This window comes from Aulonocara stuartgranti (assembly GCF_965226115.1).
Source record: "Aulonocara stuartgranti genome assembly, chromosome: 11".
Taxonomy (NCBI): Eukaryota; Metazoa; Chordata; class Actinopteri; order Cichliformes; family Cichlidae; genus Aulonocara; species Aulonocara stuartgranti.
In genome coordinates, this window is record NC_138947.1 from 6,112,926 (window position 1) to 6,134,687 (window position 21,762).

Consider the following 21,762-nt stretch of genomic DNA (forward strand, 5'->3'; position numbering starts at 1 on the left):
AACCTGCAGCAATCTGATGGCAGTTTAATAATCCTAGTAAATTCAACTTCTGCCATTTGAATTGATGGAAAGATCAACTAAAGTCAAACAAATACAAAAAGTGTTTATGCGTCTCAAACATTTTAAGAGAAGAGTAAAAAGCATCGCTGAGCTGAGCTGTAGGATGAAAAGCTGCAGGCATTAAGCTGCACACCTCCAGCTTCTCAGCAAGGCAGCATACCTGACCTGGAAATGTATTGTTGCTTAGAACAGAATATGTTCTATATATTTGCAATATGTACAGCGGTTTGTATTTTTACAGAAACAAAAGAGCACAAATACAAACATGGATGAGTTAAACCTCTACTTTTTAAGCTGTCATTCGTCTGGAAATTGTGTGAACTGTAACAAATGATTAAAGGGGACCATTTTCCACACTCGGATAAAGGCAGAAAATTAAGGTCAGGGATAGCATCTCATGCAGGACTGCACATGTAGACCACTTGTTAAAGTGCCCTTGTGGATTTTATTATGTGGGTAAGACTGGTAGGGCGTTGAAAACACAAAAGCAGTATTGGAAATAACCTTCTATTGGCAGGCGGGCAGTACAGAGTGTCTGCTGTTCTTGTTTTGACGTTATTGGGACACTAAAGAGTGGAAGGGATGGAGAAAAAATCCTGGTGGATTAAATGAAGAATTGTTATTGTCCTGTTTTGTTTTATGAGTAGAGATCTATTAAAATGTATTTTAATAGATAAAAGTATAAGGAAGATAAGCTTCCCCATATATTTTCAGTCTCTTTCCCATGTGGGAGTTAAATTGTCCTTTATATTTGTTCATGAAAGAACAAAATATCTCACAGGATCATTCTATCTGATACATTTTCTGCTAATATTTGCATTTGCTTAGTTAGGTAATATCATTTGGGAGTCCTCCAGGCTGGGTCCTGATTGGAGTTTGATAAGAGGTTACCACCCACAGGATGGTTTGCCTTTTTCTGAAGTGAATGCAGAGTGCATTTAATAAAATGTCGACTGTCTCTGCCTCTCACTCTCACACAGCCGAGGAAGGCAGAGGTTATAAGCACTTCCTTTTTGATCAACTTAAGTGAGGGGCAGCAAAGGATGTTAGTAACAGATGACATTACCTGTCTCTGTGTGTCCCCATAAAACCACATTTACTCTTGAAAAGTTTTGCTTTATGTCATAAAGTATTGCACTGGATGCTTTTAATAATCTGACCCGGTGCCACACGATGCAAAATTGAGTGTACAGGCTGCCAAATTTCTTGGCAAAGGTATTGGTTTACAGTAATGCATCAGCATTAAAGATGCATTAGATTGATTTTTTTTTTTACTGTCCATCTCTCAAAATAACCGTATGAGTGGGGAAATGATGAGCTTGTTCATCAATACTAAAGACTCCATTATTTTTTATCAGGTTCTTAGACTTCACCCTCCTGAAATCCACCTTCTGGCTCAAACTGTTTTAGAGTATTGATCTCAGCTGTGCCTGAGCTCCATTTCTTGTAGCTGACAGAGGTCGATACAATTATTAATGTTTAATGTACCTGGATTATGGTATAACTTTTATATGTATTGACATACCTCTACCCGACACTCAGACCAGGGGCTGTACTGCCAACGGTAGCAGGGTCGGACAGGACAGGGTTTCCACTGCTCCATCTGAGAAGGGCACGGTCGGCCATCGCCCTGAGAAGCCTGAACCACCGACCGCTGTCGCCACATCTTACCTGGAGAGTAAAAAAGAAAAAAAAAAAGGTTAAATTTATCTCTGGTTTTCTGTGGATCTCCCATTAGACTTTTATATAAGCAGGATTTTGTTACTTGTTGATCTAGTGGAAATAGGTTAGTGTCGCAGAACTGTCTTTATTGAGTGAATGTCTGTCTTTTTGTTCCGTCATTTTTTCCTAGAGCATCTCCACACCCATAAGCACGTTCAATTCATGATTTTTTTAAGACTTTCTCCACTTCAAAATGTGTTCCCTACTGTGAAAGGAAACAAGATTATCATTAGCAACTTAAAGAAGTCCAGACGCTTTTCTTTGCAAGCTCCTTTGACTACGATGACCTGGATGACTGAGAACCTTCACAGCCGAGATTATCATTGTTATCCTGAATGGAAAATGAAACCCCTACGGCATACAGTGCAGTTTTTCCTTCTAAAGATGTCCAAGTAATGAGCTTAAATCACCAGGAGTAACGATATTGTTCCAGCCATTTGGTGTTAATGTTGTGCGCTGACGTTATGCAGAGTTTTGCAGACCATTGTCTAAATGTTGCTGCTGTGTACTGTCACCAGGGGGCAGTCCCAAAATTATATGGAACCACCTTTAATGTGGGTTACTCTTGCTTGTGTTTGTGCTGTTGTCGTTCCTTTAGCGCAGAAAACTATTCACTCTTGATTTTTGGAAGACTTGACAAAGTCAGTGCAGTAGCATAATCTTCTCAGTTTTACAACTGTCATGAACCAATGTTTGTGTTCTGGTTTGCATCACTGAAGGCAGGTATGTTTGACCGTGCGTCCACTAATGGTGCACATTGCAAACACTGCTGTCACATTCTCCTATTTCTCTAAGCAGCCCAGGGCCTACTACACATGCTGCAGTGGTGGGCTAACTGGGGTTGGGGTGGCAGTCAGCCTGATTGGGGCAGGACATCCACTGGACCCTTTCCTTCTGGGAAAAACAAAGTTCCTGTCCCTTTACTGTTTTGCTTGACATTGTTTCCCCCTTGAAATGTTTTCAGCAGCAGACAGTATAGGGAAAGTGAGGCTTATAGGGAACCAATCCAAAGTTTAACAATGTCAATAGTATAAAGACGCTACATTGTGAAGTAAAGATTTACTTCATATGAGAAGTTGAAGCAAAGAAAGTCACTTTTACTTGTTTAAGTAGAACTGAAGTAGAACAACAGGTTCCTGTGTTGAAAACTCTCCACCCCAGCACTGAAATCTGAGCATTTTGTTTTACCAGCATGAGAGAAAATTAATATCAGGAGGGTTTTTTTTTTTCTTCAAAGCCTCTGGAGCTCTTGGTTTCTTGATAAAATAATACAATTAATGCAAAGTTCAAAGAGACTTTTCCCCCCCTGAACAATAAGCTAAACACAGAAACACATGCAGTGACCATTGTGGTGTGCCACACAGCAGTCATCCATTCCTTCTATAAACAGCTCATTTAAATTCATGTGTATGCGTTTGTTTTGAATGTATTAAATTAATCCTACGGCGCACAATAGCACTTCACTTAACAGAGCAGGAGTTTCTAAATGGCATGAAATACTGCACCTTTTTTCCCTTTACCATCTTGATTGGTTCTTGGTCAACTTGAGTAAAAAGGCTTTTATTCCACATCAATCAGAAAAACCTCTTTAAATAAATCCAATTCATCGCAGAACCCCGGAGACCATTTGATTTAAGTGCAGAATTGATGCTATGAATTAACTGAAAGACTCGACATAGAAGCCCTTCACACACGTTTCTAAAAGCAACCTTCCTGTCTACCTGCTTTAAACTGCCCACTCTCAACTCTCACAGCCCTCCATTTGTTGCATATTCCACTTACATTTTCACACTGACAATCCAGCAAAGTGCTCACCTCAAAATCCACCTTTACCAACCTACATTGGCTTTCAACACATAAAACAACCAGCGTTCCCACACATTGACACGCAAACTGTACAATTTCATATCCCACTCCAATAAAAAAAAAAAACTTCCCCCACACATACACAGAAAAAACGCACATCAAATAAGGTCCCCGCCTTTGCCCTTTTTTATTTTTTGTAAAAAAAAACTTTTTTTATCTTATTCCTTTTGATTTACCAACTATTGCTGTAGCGCCCTTTCTTCAAAGGGCTCCCTCGGCCCTGAGGAGCAGGAACATATAATGGGACAGAATCAATTGTGTGAACTCCTGGAACAACAACTAGGCAACAGGACGACAAATTTTCTATGGTCATTTGGAAAGACTATAACACAGTAACTTTGACTTAAATAAAGACTCCCTCTGCTTTGTTTGTGGGAGTTTTTCTAGCTAGCTACATTTGGAAATGTCTGAGATGCGTGTCTCCCAAATACACGCTTTGGTACCATGTGTACATAACATGTATGTAGCCCACAGTAAGAAACAGAAGTAGAAACTTTTTGTAGGAATTAGTAATTTGGTTTTTGTTATTTATTTATCATTAGTTTCTGACCTGGATGGATAATTTAATTTTTAATCAATAGAATTTTTTGTCCCGCCTTTAACTGTTCCCATTTTGGTTACACTGGTAAGGCTGCTTAGTCCCACATCAGCATGCATGTGAAATAACTCTGACCTTGCTCCTAGGTCAGGTTTCTTTTGTAGTTGGAGATTAAAAAAAAAAACCCCAAATTAAACAAACTGAGAGTCCACAGACCTTCTGGAAATCCATAGAAGTACGCTGATCTTTTATTACAATGGGTGTCGAGCCACAGCTCATATGGAACTCAATCTAATTCCCTAAATTGTGGTAGGACAGACTGTGCAAAACATCCATCCTTTGTTTGGCTAATTTCACACTAATAAACTGCCCAGATAAGCCAGCAGGCGTGAACTGGATAGCACTGACATTTAAAAGACCCTGGTCTGACTTTATTTTACTTTCTCGGTCTCTGTGCATGCACATCATTTTGATTATTGTTGTTGGTTGTGATACAAAGCACAACATTTTAATACAACCAGAACATTGTTCCATCATTTCTGCAGATGTGTCTTCATTGTGGTTACCCATCCTCCTTTTGCAGTTTGGCATCCTCTAGTATTTTTGTTACACACTGGTTACATATAGTTACACTTGGGGACATTAAACATGGCCAGTTTCAAAGGTCAGTGTTTCTACAAGTAATTCCCTGTTTCAGACAGTTTATTCCTCCTGACTCTGTACATCAGTGAGCATACATTTCCTTCACATGGTCATCTCATAAACACTTCTTCTCTTCTGTTTGTGGGAGCCAGTAAATCATAAGAAAGGGAGGAGGAGAAGCTTAAATGGCTTGTTTCAGATGACGTGTGAGGGCCTAGTATCAGATAAATAAGGAATATCTCAAACTCTGCAAGAAAAAAAAATCCTCTCCTACAGTTACATTTTTTTAAATGCACCACACACATGTACACAATTGACCACACTCCAATATGTGGTCACACCAGCTGTGGGAACAATGAGTTTTTAGACTACACCTATCAATAAACTTGGCCCACGTTTTGATTTCAAATGCACACCTGTAAAGTTTGGTAAAGCTGCCAAGAGTTTACATAAAACTGCATCCTGCACAGACAGACACACAGATGGATGGGTAGACATAGTACTAAGTACTAAAAACTGCTTGTTTGGCAGTTCTTGCTACAGTAAAGACGGACTAAGGAGGTAAAAACAATAATAGCTCTGTTATCACAGTTGGATCTTGTTTTTTCAACAGATAAATGGTAAATATAGATAAAGCAACAGGAATGTAAGGTGGTTGGAAATGGTCATTATTTTTTATTTGATAGGACAGTGTAGCACAGACAGAAAAGTGAGGGGAGAGAGCATGAGTGACAGACAGCAAATGGGATACATGGTACCTGGGCCATCTGCTCTACCAGGTGAATTACAAGTGTGCGTCAGGAGCCTGTGTTTCACCTGTTTTAGCTTTAGTCGTCTGTTGCAAATTCAAGAATCTATGTTTGGCCATTTGCCATTAAGACTGAAGTGCAACTTTACAATCTGGCATCCTCTTTTATAACACGTCTTAAAACATTTATAGACCATCTTAAACGTATATGTGCTTCATTATTTTGCCTGAACTTATTTATCTCGTTTACTTGTTTATGTTGGCATTTGCCTTTACTCCAGTGTAATCTCATTATTGCACTTGAAAAGAGCAACGGAAGTAAATCAGTAAGATTAATGTGCAATTAATGATGAAAAGGAGGCGCAGTGTTTAGAAAAGTTGTCTTGTTCGTGAAAGGTTACCGATTTCATACTCCTGGATTTTGATGGCACTGGAAGCTGCTCGGGACAAAAACGTGTGTGTGAAATTCTCACCTTCTAGACCGCAGGTCTGTGAACACTCTGACCAGGCCGACCACTCCAACAGCTGACAGTTGACAGGACACTCGACCACACAGGAGATGTTCATCTGCCACTTCTTCTCCAAATTCATCTGCAGCACATGTTTCAAACAGCACATCATCAAATCATTCACATAACAGACAACCAATCATTACGCTGCAAACTCAATCTGCTATGGTCAGACACTGACTTGACCTCTCAGTACTGCAACTCCCAGAAGTCTCTGTTCTGGGAAAGGGCAGGTTTCCGGCCAGCTGAATTGGATTATAAAGGCTGCTGTGAAAACCATCCTGACACAGTGTGTTTTTGTGAATGAGCCAGATGATGAAGTGGGCCAAGGGTTAAATAGCTGTGGGGAAGGCTCTGCCACAGCCCGCCGGCTACAATTACATGGAGTTGACACATTATGAATGAATAAAACGCCCAGGCAGAAGCAACGACAACAATCTCTGCATGGGAATATTCTTAAATATTTCATGTTGCTTCGGGCTGAATAGTACTGGAACGGTGCGATAATATATTTTAATGAGTTATGTGATCACGTCATTAAGAAAAGAAATTAGAGTGTCAAACAAAGAAAGTAAAATTGGATTCTTCCAAGAAACAAAAAGGGAAGGTCCAAAAGCAAACACCTGAAGGATTTTCCAGTCTCACCTCTTCACAGAATTTTATATCCACCGATTTGCCATCGCTGCGAACGCAGTCAAGCATCCGGGTTTTGATGCCGCCGCCACAGACAGCGTTTGGACTCAGCTGACACGTACTCCAGTCTGAAGAGAAACAAAACATATTCACAATTTTACTAGTTTTAACATTAAAATTATTAACACAAATATTGAGAATCACCGCTAAAGACGGCACTGCTGTTTGTGCCTACGAACAGCAATTTGCCATGACCCCCTTTGAAGAAGTCACCTTATACCCAGTGGCATACCTCTTCCTAGTGTTTGGAATGCCCAGTGGCAGTCCTGTTATATAAATACCACCTGCAACGTAAGCTGGATTTTTTTGCATTGTCAAAAGGAGGATCTTCAACTTGAAATTCAGAAGTTAAATCTGCCAAGAAAGGCAGGCGAGAAGAAGCCAAAAGCCAAAAAACTTTCTTGTAAAGACAAGCTGTGAGCTGCCATGTTGGTTCATGTCAAGAAGTTGGCTCCAAAGGGTCCTCTTTAGACAGTTCAGGGTGTTAGGAGTGAAGCTCGAAAATGACAGTCTAGTCCTGGAAGAGAAATTTGTATGTGCAACAGTGAGAATGCAGAAGTGCTACAGGATACTCCTGATCTGATGGCTGTTGATGGTTTGTTCATGGTGAACGGTTACATTTGGGCCAGCTGAATAGCATGCTTGGAGTATTCGACACAATGCAGATTCTAAGGATGGTAGTGATTCTAACACAGGTCCTGATGTTTGTTTGTACAACTTCATTTTCAATGCTGACTCCAGGCACATTTTTTTCTGTGCTGCAGCAACAGCCTGGGAACTTCTTGTACTTTGTAGTGATGCCCAGCACGATGTTTTTTTTAATACTACGAGGATTTATTTTTACACAGTACATGTAGCCTGAAACATAATCGGAAAGGTCGTATAGAGAAACAATCTCGCTTTGTTCCTTTTTCTTTATCACACTCACAAAATGGAAAATGTCAAGCTTTCGGAGCAACAATGGCTCTCTCACAGAAAATATAAATAACACCAGATAATAAGTTGAATAAATATGCAAAGACTTGGCATCTGCTGTGGTTTAAATAACTAATTTCAGTTTGTTTTCTGCAAATAACTGAAAATAAACACTGTTGAATAATCCAGCACAAAGACAGCACTGCAACGTTGCCCTGAACTTTATGAGTGCAACTCTACAAAAGGCTTACCAATAGCACTGGCAGTAAAACAAAGAGCTGTTCTAAAGCTTCAACAAACAAATCAAGCATGGCATCCAGATCTTTAAGGAAACTGTAAATAAGTTCTGAAATATGATCTGAATAGATATGATTTGCACTGAAAGCATTAAATGTGCTATTTAATTGAACTGAGACTGTGTTCTCCCAAATGTGTCAAAGTTGGATTATTCCATTATGCAAATTCTTTCTAAAGTTGATTACTTTTATTATAGCGTACCACATCAACTTGAATAGTTCTTCTTTGATTCTCAAATGAATTCTTGAGAAAGTCTTCATTTAAGACAAGTCCTCAATTTGTAATTTTCGCAACTTGGAGGCAGAAACGATCACAGATGCTGCGAATCAACAGTAGCATTTATTTGGAGTTATATTTGTTGACAAAACCACAATTTCTACAAATCATTTCAGCACAGTTTCATTTTACAAATGACTTAAAGAAAATTCTGGCTGTTTAGTTACTATACAGCTTTGGTACATTTGCCTGCTAGGTGCTAGCTCTGTGGTTCTGCAGCTTTTCAAAGGCTTTTTTGGCACCAAAAACAGCTGCTCAGTCTGCAAATAAAACCTTGATGTGAGTTCTCTGAGTGCACAAACACAGTTGGATGCTGGATACCAAAATAATGAGCTGAAAGATGCTAAATGCTCCGAATAACTGAGAGGAACTGCTAAGCTGGGTGATAAGGATCTGCGGGTTTGTGACAGAACACAGCGCTTACTTGATTAATGATTATTTAATATAGTTAATTCTATCTGTTCTAGATGAACACAGCATTCTGGATAAATTCCAGTCTGGTTTTCGTAGAGCACACTCTACTGAAACGGCACTTATTAGAGTCTCTCCAGTGACATCCTGATGAATTATGCAGGAGAATGCTCTGCCTTGCTGATGTTGGCCTTGACGCCTGCCTTTGATACTGTTTGTAACCCGGGTTTAAAAGATGCATAAATAGTAAAAGATAAGTGAAGTCTGAGAATATAAATATCAAAGAGTTCATTTATTTAAATTTTCTTGTTTATTAAAAAGGTAAAAGTTCATGTAAAATTATTAAAAACATGTTTGCATTGTTTAAAATAAGTTATCTTTCTTTTCTTGTGAATTGTTTGTGAGAACTGTAATTTCCTACGGGGATAAGGTCGGTGAAGGTAACACAGGGTGGAGAAGGAAAAGGGAAAAAGAGACAAGAGCGCGAGAAGAGGTGTGCGTGAGTTACACGGAGCATCCGGAGAAGTTAGCTTGTTTTTTATGTACTAAGAGTAAGTGTGTTTTGACTTTTCGGACAGATAAGTCACAGTGTCGGTAAGCTAGTGACATAACACGTAAAGTTTCAGCGTGAGTCTGCTGGACTGTGTGCTTTGTTTCTTGCGGCTGTGCACGCATTAAGTTAAAGTGAGGCTAACCCAGCCGTTCGCTAATAAGGACTACTGTAGGCTGCCGTTTCGCTATAGTTGTGGAACGTAACAAGCTGCAGAGGATCGTTACCGAACTGGTTAACGACGGACACACCCCAGATAGTCACTCTGAGTGCCCGCGTCACTCAGAGTACCTCTGGCAACGTGGGAAGCTAAAACAGGTAGCTTGTGGAGCACGTGGAGATCACGGACCTTCCTCATCTTTGTGCTACTGCATTCAGAGCGGAGTGTTTCTGACGGAGCTGAAGACAACTTGTTACCTGGATTAAGCTGGTGGGAATTGCACGTTTCACAAGGTACTGAGTTTATTTATTTATTTTTTGCTCGTTGAGTGAAGAACTTCCGGTTGGGAGATCGTTTTGGATTTATACTGGAGCAATACAGGCCTGCAACGTAGGGTTTATCTCTGCCGGCTTTAGGTTTAGTTTGGGACTATAATTGTTTTATCACTGGTGGTTTACACTGTATGTGTGGAGATTCTGTGTACAGTGGGTAAATTGCTGTGTGTGTTTTTGGTTTGCCTGAATACTGAAATCTGCCATTTTATTATTTTCTTGTTTTCATTGTTTGGTAAATTAAAGGAGGGTTGCAATGCTCTACTTTACATGGTGTATGACATGATTTACTGCACTATAGACACTAGTGTTAATTTTCGCGTGTAGTGCTACTGTTAAGGAATAAGCTTCATTGATCCCAGAAACAAAAGAGAAGTTAATTTAAAACATCGTACGAGAGTACACTAGAAAAAGAACCCAAAGCCCATTTATTTAATGGTATTGAGTAAATGAGGGCTACATGTTGACCATCACATTTTGCTAGATAGGCTGAGACATTGGGTGGGTATATCAGGGTCTGCTTTGGACTGGTTGACATTTGCCAAACCTTCTATCAGGAACCTTGGTGTAACTTTTGACTCAGCTCTGACTTTGGACACTCATGCTAATTTATTGGTTCGCTCCTGTTTTTATCCTTTAAAAAATATTGCTAAGCTGAGTCCCATTGTTTCACACTCAGAACTAGAAATGGTCATCCATGCATTTGTCTCATCTCATTTGGATTATTGCAATTCTTTGTTCACTTGTTTAAGTAAAGCCTCTGTGGATCATTTGCAAGTTGTTTAGAACGCTGCCGCAAAGCTTCTGACCAAATCTTCTAAATACTCCCACGTTACACCCCTGCTGATCCAGTTGCACTGGCTCCCCATAAAATTCAGAACCAACTTCAAGATTTTGACTTTGACATTCAGGGCTCTGCATGGACAAGCACCAACCTATATCAGAGATCTTTTACATCATTACATCCCCAGCAGGTCCCTGAGGTCATGTGATCAGGGCTTGCTGGTCGTCTAGCATACGGGCTGAAAACGAAAGGTGATAGGGCGTTTGTAACTGTGGCCCCCAGACTCTGGAACTCCCTTCCTTTAAGCCTGAGATCTCTGGACTCAGGTTTTTAGCTGTTTTTTAAATGAAACCACTATCTTTTTAAACTTGCTTTTGGTTGATTTCTGTTTTTATGTTTTAGCTTTTCTGTGAAGCACTTTGTGATTTCTGTCTTGAAAGGTGCTATACAAATAAAATTTTACTTACTTTACTTACTTAATTAATATAGTTATTAAATAGCAGCGTTCACTAATAAGCTATCACGTAAAAGGTAATCCTGGCATCAAGTGCACTGTGTTTTACAGCATTAAATGACCCTTACAATACAACTGTTATCTGCCTGCTTTGAGAGCACATAACTTTACCACATATCAAATATTTGCCAGCGTTCAGCAGGTTGCAGCTGTTGATTTTACCACCCTGAGTGCGAGCAGAGCTGGAAGGCAGGTGAGAGGGTGTCATGATTTAGATGAGAGCAAGAAGCGAAAAGAAGAGGAGGAAGCATTGAAGTCACAAGAAACCAGCCTTTCACAAGTGTTCTGCCTCTGTACTTGGATGTATTTTCAGTTCAAGCGGGATGATGTGGAGGGGACAAAACACAAGGAGACGCTGTTTAGAAGTGTTCGAATGCCTCAGCTGTCACAAAGTCTTTACACTTCAGAGAGAATAAATCCCAAACAGTGAGAAACAACCGTAGTCTGTCTTCGGCTTTTTATGGGGGAGCACACAAAAATGCATTGTCGCTTTATGTTGTCTCATTCCTCTCTGAAAGTTGCTTACCTTAAGCTTTTATACAGTACGCTCATACACAGAGTCTCCCAGCAAGGACAAGAACAAGGATTTTTATATAAAACATCAATTAATTGGTAGAGTTTTTGATATGACGTATTGACACAATGCGACACGATCAAGTTAATTACTAACTCCACTGCTGACACACTAAAATTTCCCAGCCATCAGAGAGCAGAAACTACATAGACCTTTTAGGATACACATGCCAAGCATATAAATGAACCATTTTAAGCTGCCAGATGACTCAGCAGAGCAGTGCGCATGCCTTGTACTTGCCACACTGTAACTTTGACTTCAGCTCATTACCTTTGTGGCATTACATTCTTCGTCTCCTTCTGCCACCTCTTTAAAAATAATCAGTGTGGCTTTGTTGTATTTCTGGAGTCTTTATAGCTTCTGGCTGTTGAAGATGACTTTTAAAAACAGATGTCTGCAAAGAGGTCATTTAAGATTTCTAACATCTCACTTATATCCAATAAATATGGACCCCCTGGGCGACCGTGGCTCAGGGGGTTGGGAATCGCATCTGTAACCAGAAGGTCGCCGGTTCGATCCCTGGGCTCTCTGTCCTGGTCGTTCTGTCCTTGGGCAAGACACTTTACCCTACTTGCCTACTGGTGTTGGCCAGAGGGGCCGATGGCGTGATATGGCAGCCTCGCTTCTGTCAGTCTGCCCCAGGGCAGCTGTGGCTACAACTGTAGCTGCCTCCACCAGTGAATGAATAGTGGTATTGTAAAGCGCTTTGGGTGCCTTGAAAAGCGCTGTATAAATCCAATCCATTATTATTAAATCTGGCTGCCATTAGTGTCTTTTTATGGCGGAATTGCGTTGTGTGGCCATTTGGTCTGATTTGAGTCGCCTCCTTTGAAAAATAAGCAGAATTTAAAAGCTGAATATGAACAGAAAAATCCAAAGATTTAGGAAGCAGAACTTGGCACCCTGAGAAAATTATTTCTGTGAAGGGAAAAAGCAGCATTTTATTCCAGACTTGGGGTTTCACTGCCTTTAAACAACCACAGTGCTGCTTAAAAAAAAGAAGTAAAAGAAAAAAACTTGCAACAACAGGGAGGCTGAGGTATCACTCACGAAGAGCGCCGTGCGATGAGCGGCTGTTTTTAGCTGCAGTGAGCTCGTTTGCAAGCTCAACTCGGGAAATTGTGTCTCCTTCTGCTGAGGAGCTTTGTGGCACTCTGGGGACTGGAAATAGGGAGATCGCAACAAGAAAGACTGACAGTAAGAGACAGAGAGAAAGGCAGCAAGGAAAGGAGAGAAACGTTGCAGGAAGGAGCAGCTTGGATGATCTCTGCATCAACAATGGAAAAAGAATACCCAATAATAATTTCTGCTCATATATTAAGTACATATACCCCAGGATACCTGCATGCCACTGTGAACTCAGCAGTTGGGATAATATGTCACCTCTTCCAAAGAGCAGAGGGAGCAGGAGGGTGGGCTTCCAAACTAAGTGAGTGCCAAACTCTGCTTTTATTCGCTTCTATTGAAATTGTTTCTTACAGTTTCCAAAATGAAACATTAATGCATAACCTCAGTGACATGTGAGGTGGAGCTGTGATGTCCCGAGGATTCGAGGGGGAGGCTCGGGTAGGCTGCCAGCTCAAATCTATTTTGGAAATCTTTCTGTTTACAGTTAATCAGAAATGTTTTCTGTTCTAAGCAGTCACACACAGAGGTGCCACTGAGCAAGGCATTTAACCACAGTGGCCTGCAGCCAACTGGTTTACTTGTACTCTTCCAGGCTTTAATGGTTGTAGCTGCAGAGAAATCAAACTTAATGTGTGCCTATTCAACCTCCCTGTGCAAACCGGCGCTAAAGAGATAAACAACCAACCAATAAATAGCCGGCTTTTAGAGACGAGCATTGTGAAGACCAGCTGTGAGCTGGACTCAAAACAGTCCTATTAACGTTACATTGCCATTATACAAGGTTTTGATAACACCCCGCATGGTCTGCAATTATCCTACTAGAATGAAACAAAAGCGATAAGGATAATGAAAAAAAGAAAATAGATGAGCTGTTTATTGATCGCTCATCCCGTGAGGGGCTCAATCTGAAATGGATGCTGCATTTTAAGGCTTACATTTAAGGGGCTGATTTTCATGTCACTGATTTGGTTCAGATTTGGTTCACATCACTGACAGCAGCCCAGAAATCACACAAGCAGCAGCAATGCTGCCATTTTCAGGAAATACGTGATGATGCAGACTGCCAGGGGGCCACAATCCCCGTGTTAATCATCCTCATCCACTCGGAAATGTAGTGAAATAACACAGACAAACCTAAAAAGTCCAGAATACTTCTTTTTACTTCTCACAGTAAGGACTTGATGATTAATAGCACATCTCTACTATTTTAAGGAACTCCTGTGTCACCATGCCACCACGCAGTTACATCACCATGGCGTTGTTAAACATTCACATATTAACTGAACATTAACGCTGGTTAGATGTATCATCGCCACAGCAACTTCTGGTGTGAGACACCCAGGCCAAAATCCTGAACATGCATGAACATGAATTTTATTTATACAGCGCCAAATGACAACAACAGTTGCCTCTCAGCGCTTTATATTCTAAGGTAAAGACGCTAAAATAATACTAAGAAAACAGGGTAAACCCCAACAATCAGATGATCCCCTATGAGCAAATGTTTTGGCAACAGTGGGAAAAAAGAACATCAGGCTCAGGGAGGGGCAGCCATCTGCGTGAGGGGAGGAAGACACAGGAATTCACAAACCTGCTCTTTGTATGTGGCTTGGAAGGAGTCTAAATAAAAGATACGAAAAAAAACAGCTATTAGCAGTTTGTCTGGGCTAGCTTTTATAGTCTGGAAGGCTCAAGTGAGCCAGGACCTTCTCCAAGACAATGTGTGGAGCGTCCTGCTGTTCTGAGCCATAAAAACATATTGTACAATCACAATACTCAAGGAGCAAACACAACATGACTGCAGTAACTACAACAGACCATTAATAGTCCCAAGAGTCTGTGCCTTTCCTGCCATGAACTGTCTGTAAGACGCTTTTCTTTCTCCACCTGATTATTGTTAAAAAAACAGCTGCTATTAGCTGATGATTGTTTCTCTATTAATAACCAGCAAAAAAGCCCTTTGACTTTTATATCAGTACATCCTTTTTGGGGAGATTCAGTGTGCCATTTTAAACCAACCAATGAGTGTGGGTTAGGCTATAAACCTGGGCTTCTTCAACATTTCCTTTTACCTGTGATGTTGTAGAAGTAGTTGAAACAGTTGAGGTTAAGGCTGCAGGGCTCCTTTTCGGTCGTGTCTGGACACTCTCTTCCTACGCTGGGGGGTCGAATGGTGTATGCTGTCCGCACTCGATAGTTACTTCTGGTACAGGGCTGAAACAGAGACTTCCCATTAAAAACCTGAGCCATTAGAATGCATAAATGATTAAACAGGCCATATTGTAGCGAGTGATAAGAAGTGAATGGAGGCATATCCTTGACCCGGAACAAAGTCATAGCGTTCCTGCAGCCATGGTGTTCATGTGTTTTGATGATTGAAGGCACTAAATGTGTTAGAATTATTTATGAAGTTATTGGGCCGCGATTCATTTAAAATGTTAATGTCAAGATGTTCTCCGATGGCTTTCCTACGCCTGGAGGAATGCCTTTAAATAAGACTCTTTCTTTCCCAAAATGTGGAATTCGATGTTTTTGTTCCAGCAGGAGTTTACAGGAGGGCTGAAACAGATATTCTACTGGAATGGTAAATCACCAGACTCTACACGGTCATTGCTCGCAGAGAAGAGAGTTGGGGGAGAAAATGACAGCCTTTTGAATAACTCCATTGCTGGCATGATGAATAAAACATGTGAGAGGCCCTGCTGGTGCCACTGCAGACTCCACGTCGAGACTGGAATTGTGGGAAGATGGTGCGTCAAGCACTTTGGGAGAGAATGGGGTGTGATTAACAATGGCCAGGGTGCTGCTGTGAGAACAGCGGGTGAAACCAGAGCAGTTAAAGCGGCTTTTTACCATCAAACGGAGGTGTCGGGCGGAGGAGTTGAACAGGATGTTCTGACACCTTTGGAAGTTTTTGCAAAAAGAATGAACATTGCGTGTGTGCTGCAGCCTGTAGGTGTGTGCTGATTGCAGGGGCTGCTGTCTTTTTACAAATATGAAGTCACCATGGAATAGGAAACTGTCTCAGCTGTAGACCAATATCAGTTATATTTAATTTACCATAACTTTTTTACAGTGAAGTAATTTTTTACAAACTGAATTTGTGGTCTTGTGTAAGACTATTTTTGGTTGTCTGCCAAATCATGTTCACAAATTAGCTGCAATATTTTTAGCCTCAGCTTTTATGTTTGCTGCTACATTACTGCTGAAATATATCCAGGTGTGTGTGTGTGTGGCTCTACATGCTCCTGAATCTTTATCATAAATCATGTTCCCTCCCTGCTGAATGCACAGTGAGTACAGTGTAATATAGGTGATATATAAGCCATTTTTCTCCTTCTTCCCAGTTCATATATCTCTTTTATTCCTCCTTGGTGGATGAGAAATAACCTGTTGACAAAGATTCACACACTGCTCACAATGATACAGTACAGCCACGCTTTGAATTCCTGAACCTCAGAAAATTTTTTCCAACAAGAAAATCATATCAGTGGACTTTTACAGAAATCTGACCCTGCCATATCTGCTCTGTGCCAGACAGCTGAGCTGCTGCTTTCTGATGTGGGTTCAGCTCTCACCAGGGTGCAGCGACTCCAGGGTCCCCAGTCGCTGAGGACACAGTCCTCAGGGCAGGGCAGCCGGCTTTCCCTGGCCCCCAAGGGCATCTCCTCCGGGTCGCACAGGTAGTCCTCGACGGGCTCAGATGGGCCGTCAATTGTGTTGAGCATGCACCTGTGGGATCGGGCAAGGAACACCCAGAGTTTGACCTTGTTTTAGCAATTCTGCTGTTGTGGTGCAAAGAAAGAAATAGTCAGACAGTGTGTTTTAACTGGACAGGGAGCTGACAGGTACATGAAGTACCTGACAACCTATGTGCTTCTCACACGGCAGGGTGGATCCCCCAGAGTAGGTGAGGTCAGGTCTATAAAAAAAGTCTAGTTTCACCTTTATTTTAACTTTTATTGTAAGTTTTAACAAAAACATTTTTTACAATAAGTAAAAAGTAAATTGTTTTTTTCAATTAAACCAGAACCTGGATTTCCTCAACGACCTCAGTCAGAATATTTTATTTAAATTGCAGCTCGTTACACCCCAGTCGGCCATTTACAGTATTAATTTCCCCTGCTCTAAGGAGGGACAACTCAGCTGAGGTCATTAGCATTTTTACTCACTCTGACTGTACATTAGCCGCTCTAGCAGCTTAATGGACCACCAACAATCATGCTAAGATGCCAGGTTGGTTATTATCAGGACTGTATATGTTGATATCTTTTCAAGCAGAGTTGCTCCCATGTATGTGTGTTTCAATCCACTGTTTTTAAGATGTTTTTGTTTTGAGTAATTCAATCTACTTCATCAGCTGATCAGTACCAGATAATGATTTTCCAAAAACAGAAAATGTGCATGTTTGTGTACTTTAATGGTGTGCCATAGGAACACCAATTATTGAATAACTGAATTAAGAAGAGCAGAATCAATTTGTCACATTTTAAAACTGTAGTGGGGTTGTAATTATTTCAACTCTAAAAGACACCAAATAAAATTCAGTCAGTAAAAATAAGATTATTTAAATCTGCAATGATTTTAACAGGTGTTATGGTTGTGTGGGGCCTCTATGCTATCATTATGTCCAACTCCAGTCCTCGAGAGTTACCGTCCTGCAGCTTTTGGATGCATCTTTGTTCCGACACACTTGAATCAAATGAATGGCTTATTATCAGGCCTTTGTCAAACTTGATGGCATGCTGAAGAGGTAATCCAACCATTTGATTCAGCTATATTGGAGTAAGGATGCATCTAAAAGCTGCAGGACAGTAGCTCTCGAGGACTGGAGTTGGACACCCCTGCATTAAGCTTTGCATAAGTAATGAGAGCCTCATATGGAACAGAGCATCAGTGACAACATATAACACACTGAATAAGTCAGGCATAGAATGAAAGGAGGAGCTGGAAAGTTTGTGGGCTGCAAAGTGGCTTGCATAGCAACTGTAGCCACCCCAGTGTGGCTTAAATAAAAAACCCTGTATGAGATTTGCTGTGAAGCACAAACAGCTGAGTCATCAGTTAATGCTGGCTGCAGCTGATATCTGCTGATCTGCCAGGATTGAGGCTGAGCTTAACTTTGTGGCCTGCCTGAATAAATGTCATGCTCAATTACAATAAAAATTTTTTGGTAAACACTGAAAACAAATAAGCAAAGCCACAATGGCAGGCAATCTGACAAATACCTGACTCTTCTGGTCTGGACACCTTCTCCACAGTTTTCTTTCAAATCCACGTTGCTGACTTTCCACACACTCCACGGCTCGGCCACCCACACGTACTGTTTGCAGTCACTTTGACACGGCACCACCTCATACACCTGAGAAAAATAACAAACACTCTGAAGTTGATAGAGCAGCAAATCAAATGTAGCAGATTGCAGTTTCTTTTCTAAACTTTTTTGCTGCAGGCAAAGTCTCAGAGGCTTGCTTAGCTAACAAATATGATCCTCGTGGTCAAAATGAAAAAAGTCGCCTCTACAAATATATTTATTTTTTAATATTTCATCTTAGCCATGCAAGTTTGTCAGTTAAGGTTTGCCTAATACACTGTGATTCTTTAGCTCAGCTCTCTGAGGTTTAACTCAGCCAACGAGATTATTTCTGCCCCCAGAGAAGCTTTGCCACTGAGAAATGTCTGCATAAATAAAACTCAAGTCTCCTATAGGACCTTGTTTAGCTACATTCATGACATTGTGAGTGTGTACATTTATCTGTCAGTGACCTACTGACACTGGTGACACTGTGAGTACATTGCAATTATCTGAGGAGAGCAACTCTTACCTGGGCCTGTAGCAATGAGTCACATCCAGCGAGCATCGGGTTGGATTAAAAGGAGACAGATGGATTAATGAGCAGATGCCAACTGTTCATACAGTGCAAAACCTATGATTAATGCAACATTCAAGAGTTCATAATCAGAAAAGCCTGTGGCATAAACACCTGTGTGAACTTAGCAGATTCACACACACTGCCAGGCGTACTTGCTGATACTCTAAGGCCTGGAAAGCATTTCATTTGAGCAAATCAGAGAACCTTAAGGAATCAACTGGCACATTTGGGGGCATTAATTCAGTGGATGGGATCCATTTATAGCACCCGTTGCTTTTTGCAGTGTCGCTGCTCAGAAAAAAATGACTGCAGCAATAATGAGTGGAAGGTAAGAGAAAGCTCTGCAGACTCAAGTTTATTGTCATAAATAATTAATTTATTTCTTTCTCTCTAGTGCTGGATATGTATAATGTGCAGCATACTTGTAATAACTACAGACATATTGTAGCTCAGCTCATAAATATTAAACAATGGTGAGCTGAAAAGAGCTTCAGTTTTGACTTTAATCTCCTGCTCAGCCACCAGCTCGCATGTCTTAGCACGTAGATTAGTTTGGCTGTCAGTACCTGGTTGATGTGGTCCAGTTTAGGACACGGCCGACCTCCGTTGTAAGGCTTCTCCCGAAGCCATTTGGAGCGAACTTTGACTCCGCTCCCACAGGACTTGCTGCAGCGTGACCAGTTGGACCATTCACTGAGTTTACAGTCTGAAGGGCAGGGGATGATGCACGCCTCTTCAATATAACCTGAAAGGAGGTGAAAAACAGGCGTTTTTGTTGTATTTTTTATAGCGCAGATTCTACTCTAAGGTTTGTGACCTGTAAACTTAAATGGATGAACACTGTGACCTTAGAGTTAGCTACAGACATCAGAAGAAAATCCAAAACACCGCTGTGCTGCTTTTTCATGCATTTTCATTAAATTATTGGAGCGCACAGTATCATCTCTTACTAATTATTTCATGAGGAAAAAGCATTCACCCGAAAATTGATTCACAAGAAATTTGCTTTGAAATAAAAACCTTTGTTCTTTCTGCCTCCCACCAGCAGGATCTAAGCCTCACAGGTTGGAAATGACTGCTTTAGAGAAAAATACCCAGCGTCCTGGTTGTTGAACCCGTTGTTTTCTTCATCTAGTGCAGTTCCATTTTTTTTTCTGTCTAACATTTCAATTTTATTTAAAAGGTGTAAAAGCCCTGTAAACTATTAACCAATACTTTACAAACTAATCTAAATGCATTTATTGATTTTCAGCCAAGTGGAATAAAAACAGGGTCCATATTCAAAGGCCTCATTTTTTGCTCTATTACTGACAAGTGGAAAAAATATCTCCCAAAGCAGAGGTACAGTAGGGCCTGGCAGGACGCTTCGTTATTTCAGTCCATCTTCCCACAGCTCACAGAGTCTTGACACCATCAGCAGGGTGGTGCTTTTTTGGATTTTTCTACATCTCAGTTGTGATCTCCTCTGTCTTGACCTCTACACAGAGGTCAAGTTTCAGTCAAATATGATGAAATATTTCTACACTCCTGGCTTTGTGTATTGAAACTTTCTCTACAGATTTCTTTTCCTTGATCAGAAACAGTCTGTTTAGTGCATCAAGTACATTTTGTAGGCTTATGCAACAGCACTGGTCTGCAAATCAGTTTACCCTTTGATTAAGAAAATCAATGAGGTGAATGAGCTGGTAAAGTGGACTGTCTCACCAGCTGCTTAAGCCCTTCCTGTTTCTAATGTGAGCTTCTCCAGGCTGCTTTTATTTTCAGTGAGACATGTGGTGCTACGCTGATGATGGGCTTGCTGAGAACACACTTCCCACGATTCAAGAGGAATCCCACACAGGCCAATCACTCCTCACAAATCAATGTTGTCAAGTGGAGTCGTTTTCTCACTTTTTCTAACCTGGGAAAAGTCTTGCTGTTCCCTTCGCGCTTCACACTGACATACTGAGCTGCCGGGTACAACAACACCTGACCACTGAGCTCTGTGGGATCTCTGTGCTGTTAGTAATTCTCCATTCTGTCAGATTTTCTGTATTGGTCCAACAACTGAGCAAACAATGTCTCAGTCTCAAAGCTCAAGCTAAAGTTTAGGCTAACACAGCTCAGCTCAGGCAGAGCGGTCTGGTGGTGTGACCATGTGCTGGTAAGAAGACTGAGCCTAGTCTGAGTAATACATTTATATGTTTAGGGCACCAAAACACTGCAGAGGTTTATATTTAAGTATCTCTGATGGGCAGAGCCATAGTTAAAAGGACAATCACAACCTGTCAAGTTTCGTAGATCGGACTCACGCGCAGACCACTAGTGTCTTCAAAAGGTGCATTTATTTACAGTGTCTCCTACAGTGGAATTCATATATACACATAATAGTGTCAAAGGAAAAAAGGGGCCGGGGTTCCAGGGTCCAGGAGTGAAAGAGGCAGGAGTCCAGGAAGGGAAAGTTTCCATTCAGTCCTAGCACATCTCCTCTCCTTTATCTCTCTTGCTCCCGTTCAGTCGCCAGGCACAGGGGAAGAACAAGTCCAGAGGCAATCTATGCACAGGCAGAAAAAAACCATTAGTCTCCTGGTTCAGACATGCTCATAAACTGACTTTACAAAATACAGGACGACTGACGCTGATGACTCAACGATCCAGCGACGAGTAGAGCAGACTCGCCCTCTTAAGAAGGGTTCCAATCTTTCATGATCAGCGACAGATGTGCTGATCACCTCCAGGTGCGTAGGCCAGGGGCAGGAGCCCATACTGAGCTCCGCCCCGGCAGGAGAAAGAGAGAATGGAAGAGGGCGAGAGAGAAAGGGAGAGCAGAGGTGAGAGAGAAAGGTAAACAAAAACAAAACACCTGACGGCTGTCAGCTGACGAGGAGCGGAGACCATGACAGTACCCCCCCCCTCAACGGGAGCCCCCCGGCGACCCACCAGGCTTGTCCGGATGCAGGCGGTGAAACTCCCGGAGCATGGGCACATCCAGAACGGCCGCCCGAGGGACCCAGGAGCGCTCCTCCACGCCATAACCCTCCCAGTCAACCAGATACTGACAGCCACGCCCACGGCGCCGAGAGTCCATGATGCGAGTGATGGAGTAGGCCGGCAAGCCATCCACGAGCCGGGCGGGAGGAGGGGGCCTGGAAGGAGGGCACAGAGGACTAGACCGGACAGGTTTGAGTTGT

General features: G+C 41.5%; 1 protein-coding gene across 1 annotated transcript in view; it reads right to left on the minus strand.

Moving 5' to 3' along the window:
* The window catches only part of thsd7ab (thrombospondin, type I, domain containing 7Ab), a 223,722-nt gene that overhangs the window by 31,955 nt on the left and 170,005 nt on the right, over positions 1-21,762 (minus strand). Inside the window, exons 15-21 of the mRNA XM_082550502.1 lie at positions 19,159-19,337; positions 17,948-18,087; positions 16,298-16,451; positions 14,792-14,933; positions 6,731-6,846; positions 6,050-6,167; positions 1,586-1,731 (exon numbers count right to left, since the gene is read on the minus strand). Coding sequence (XP_082406628.1) covers positions 1,586-1,731; positions 6,050-6,167; positions 6,731-6,846; positions 14,792-14,933; positions 16,298-16,451; positions 17,948-18,087; positions 19,159-19,337 — 995 coding nt within the window. The remainder of the gene's footprint in view (positions 1-1,585; positions 1,732-6,049; positions 6,168-6,730; positions 6,847-14,791; positions 14,934-16,297; positions 16,452-17,947; positions 18,088-19,158; positions 19,338-21,762) is intronic.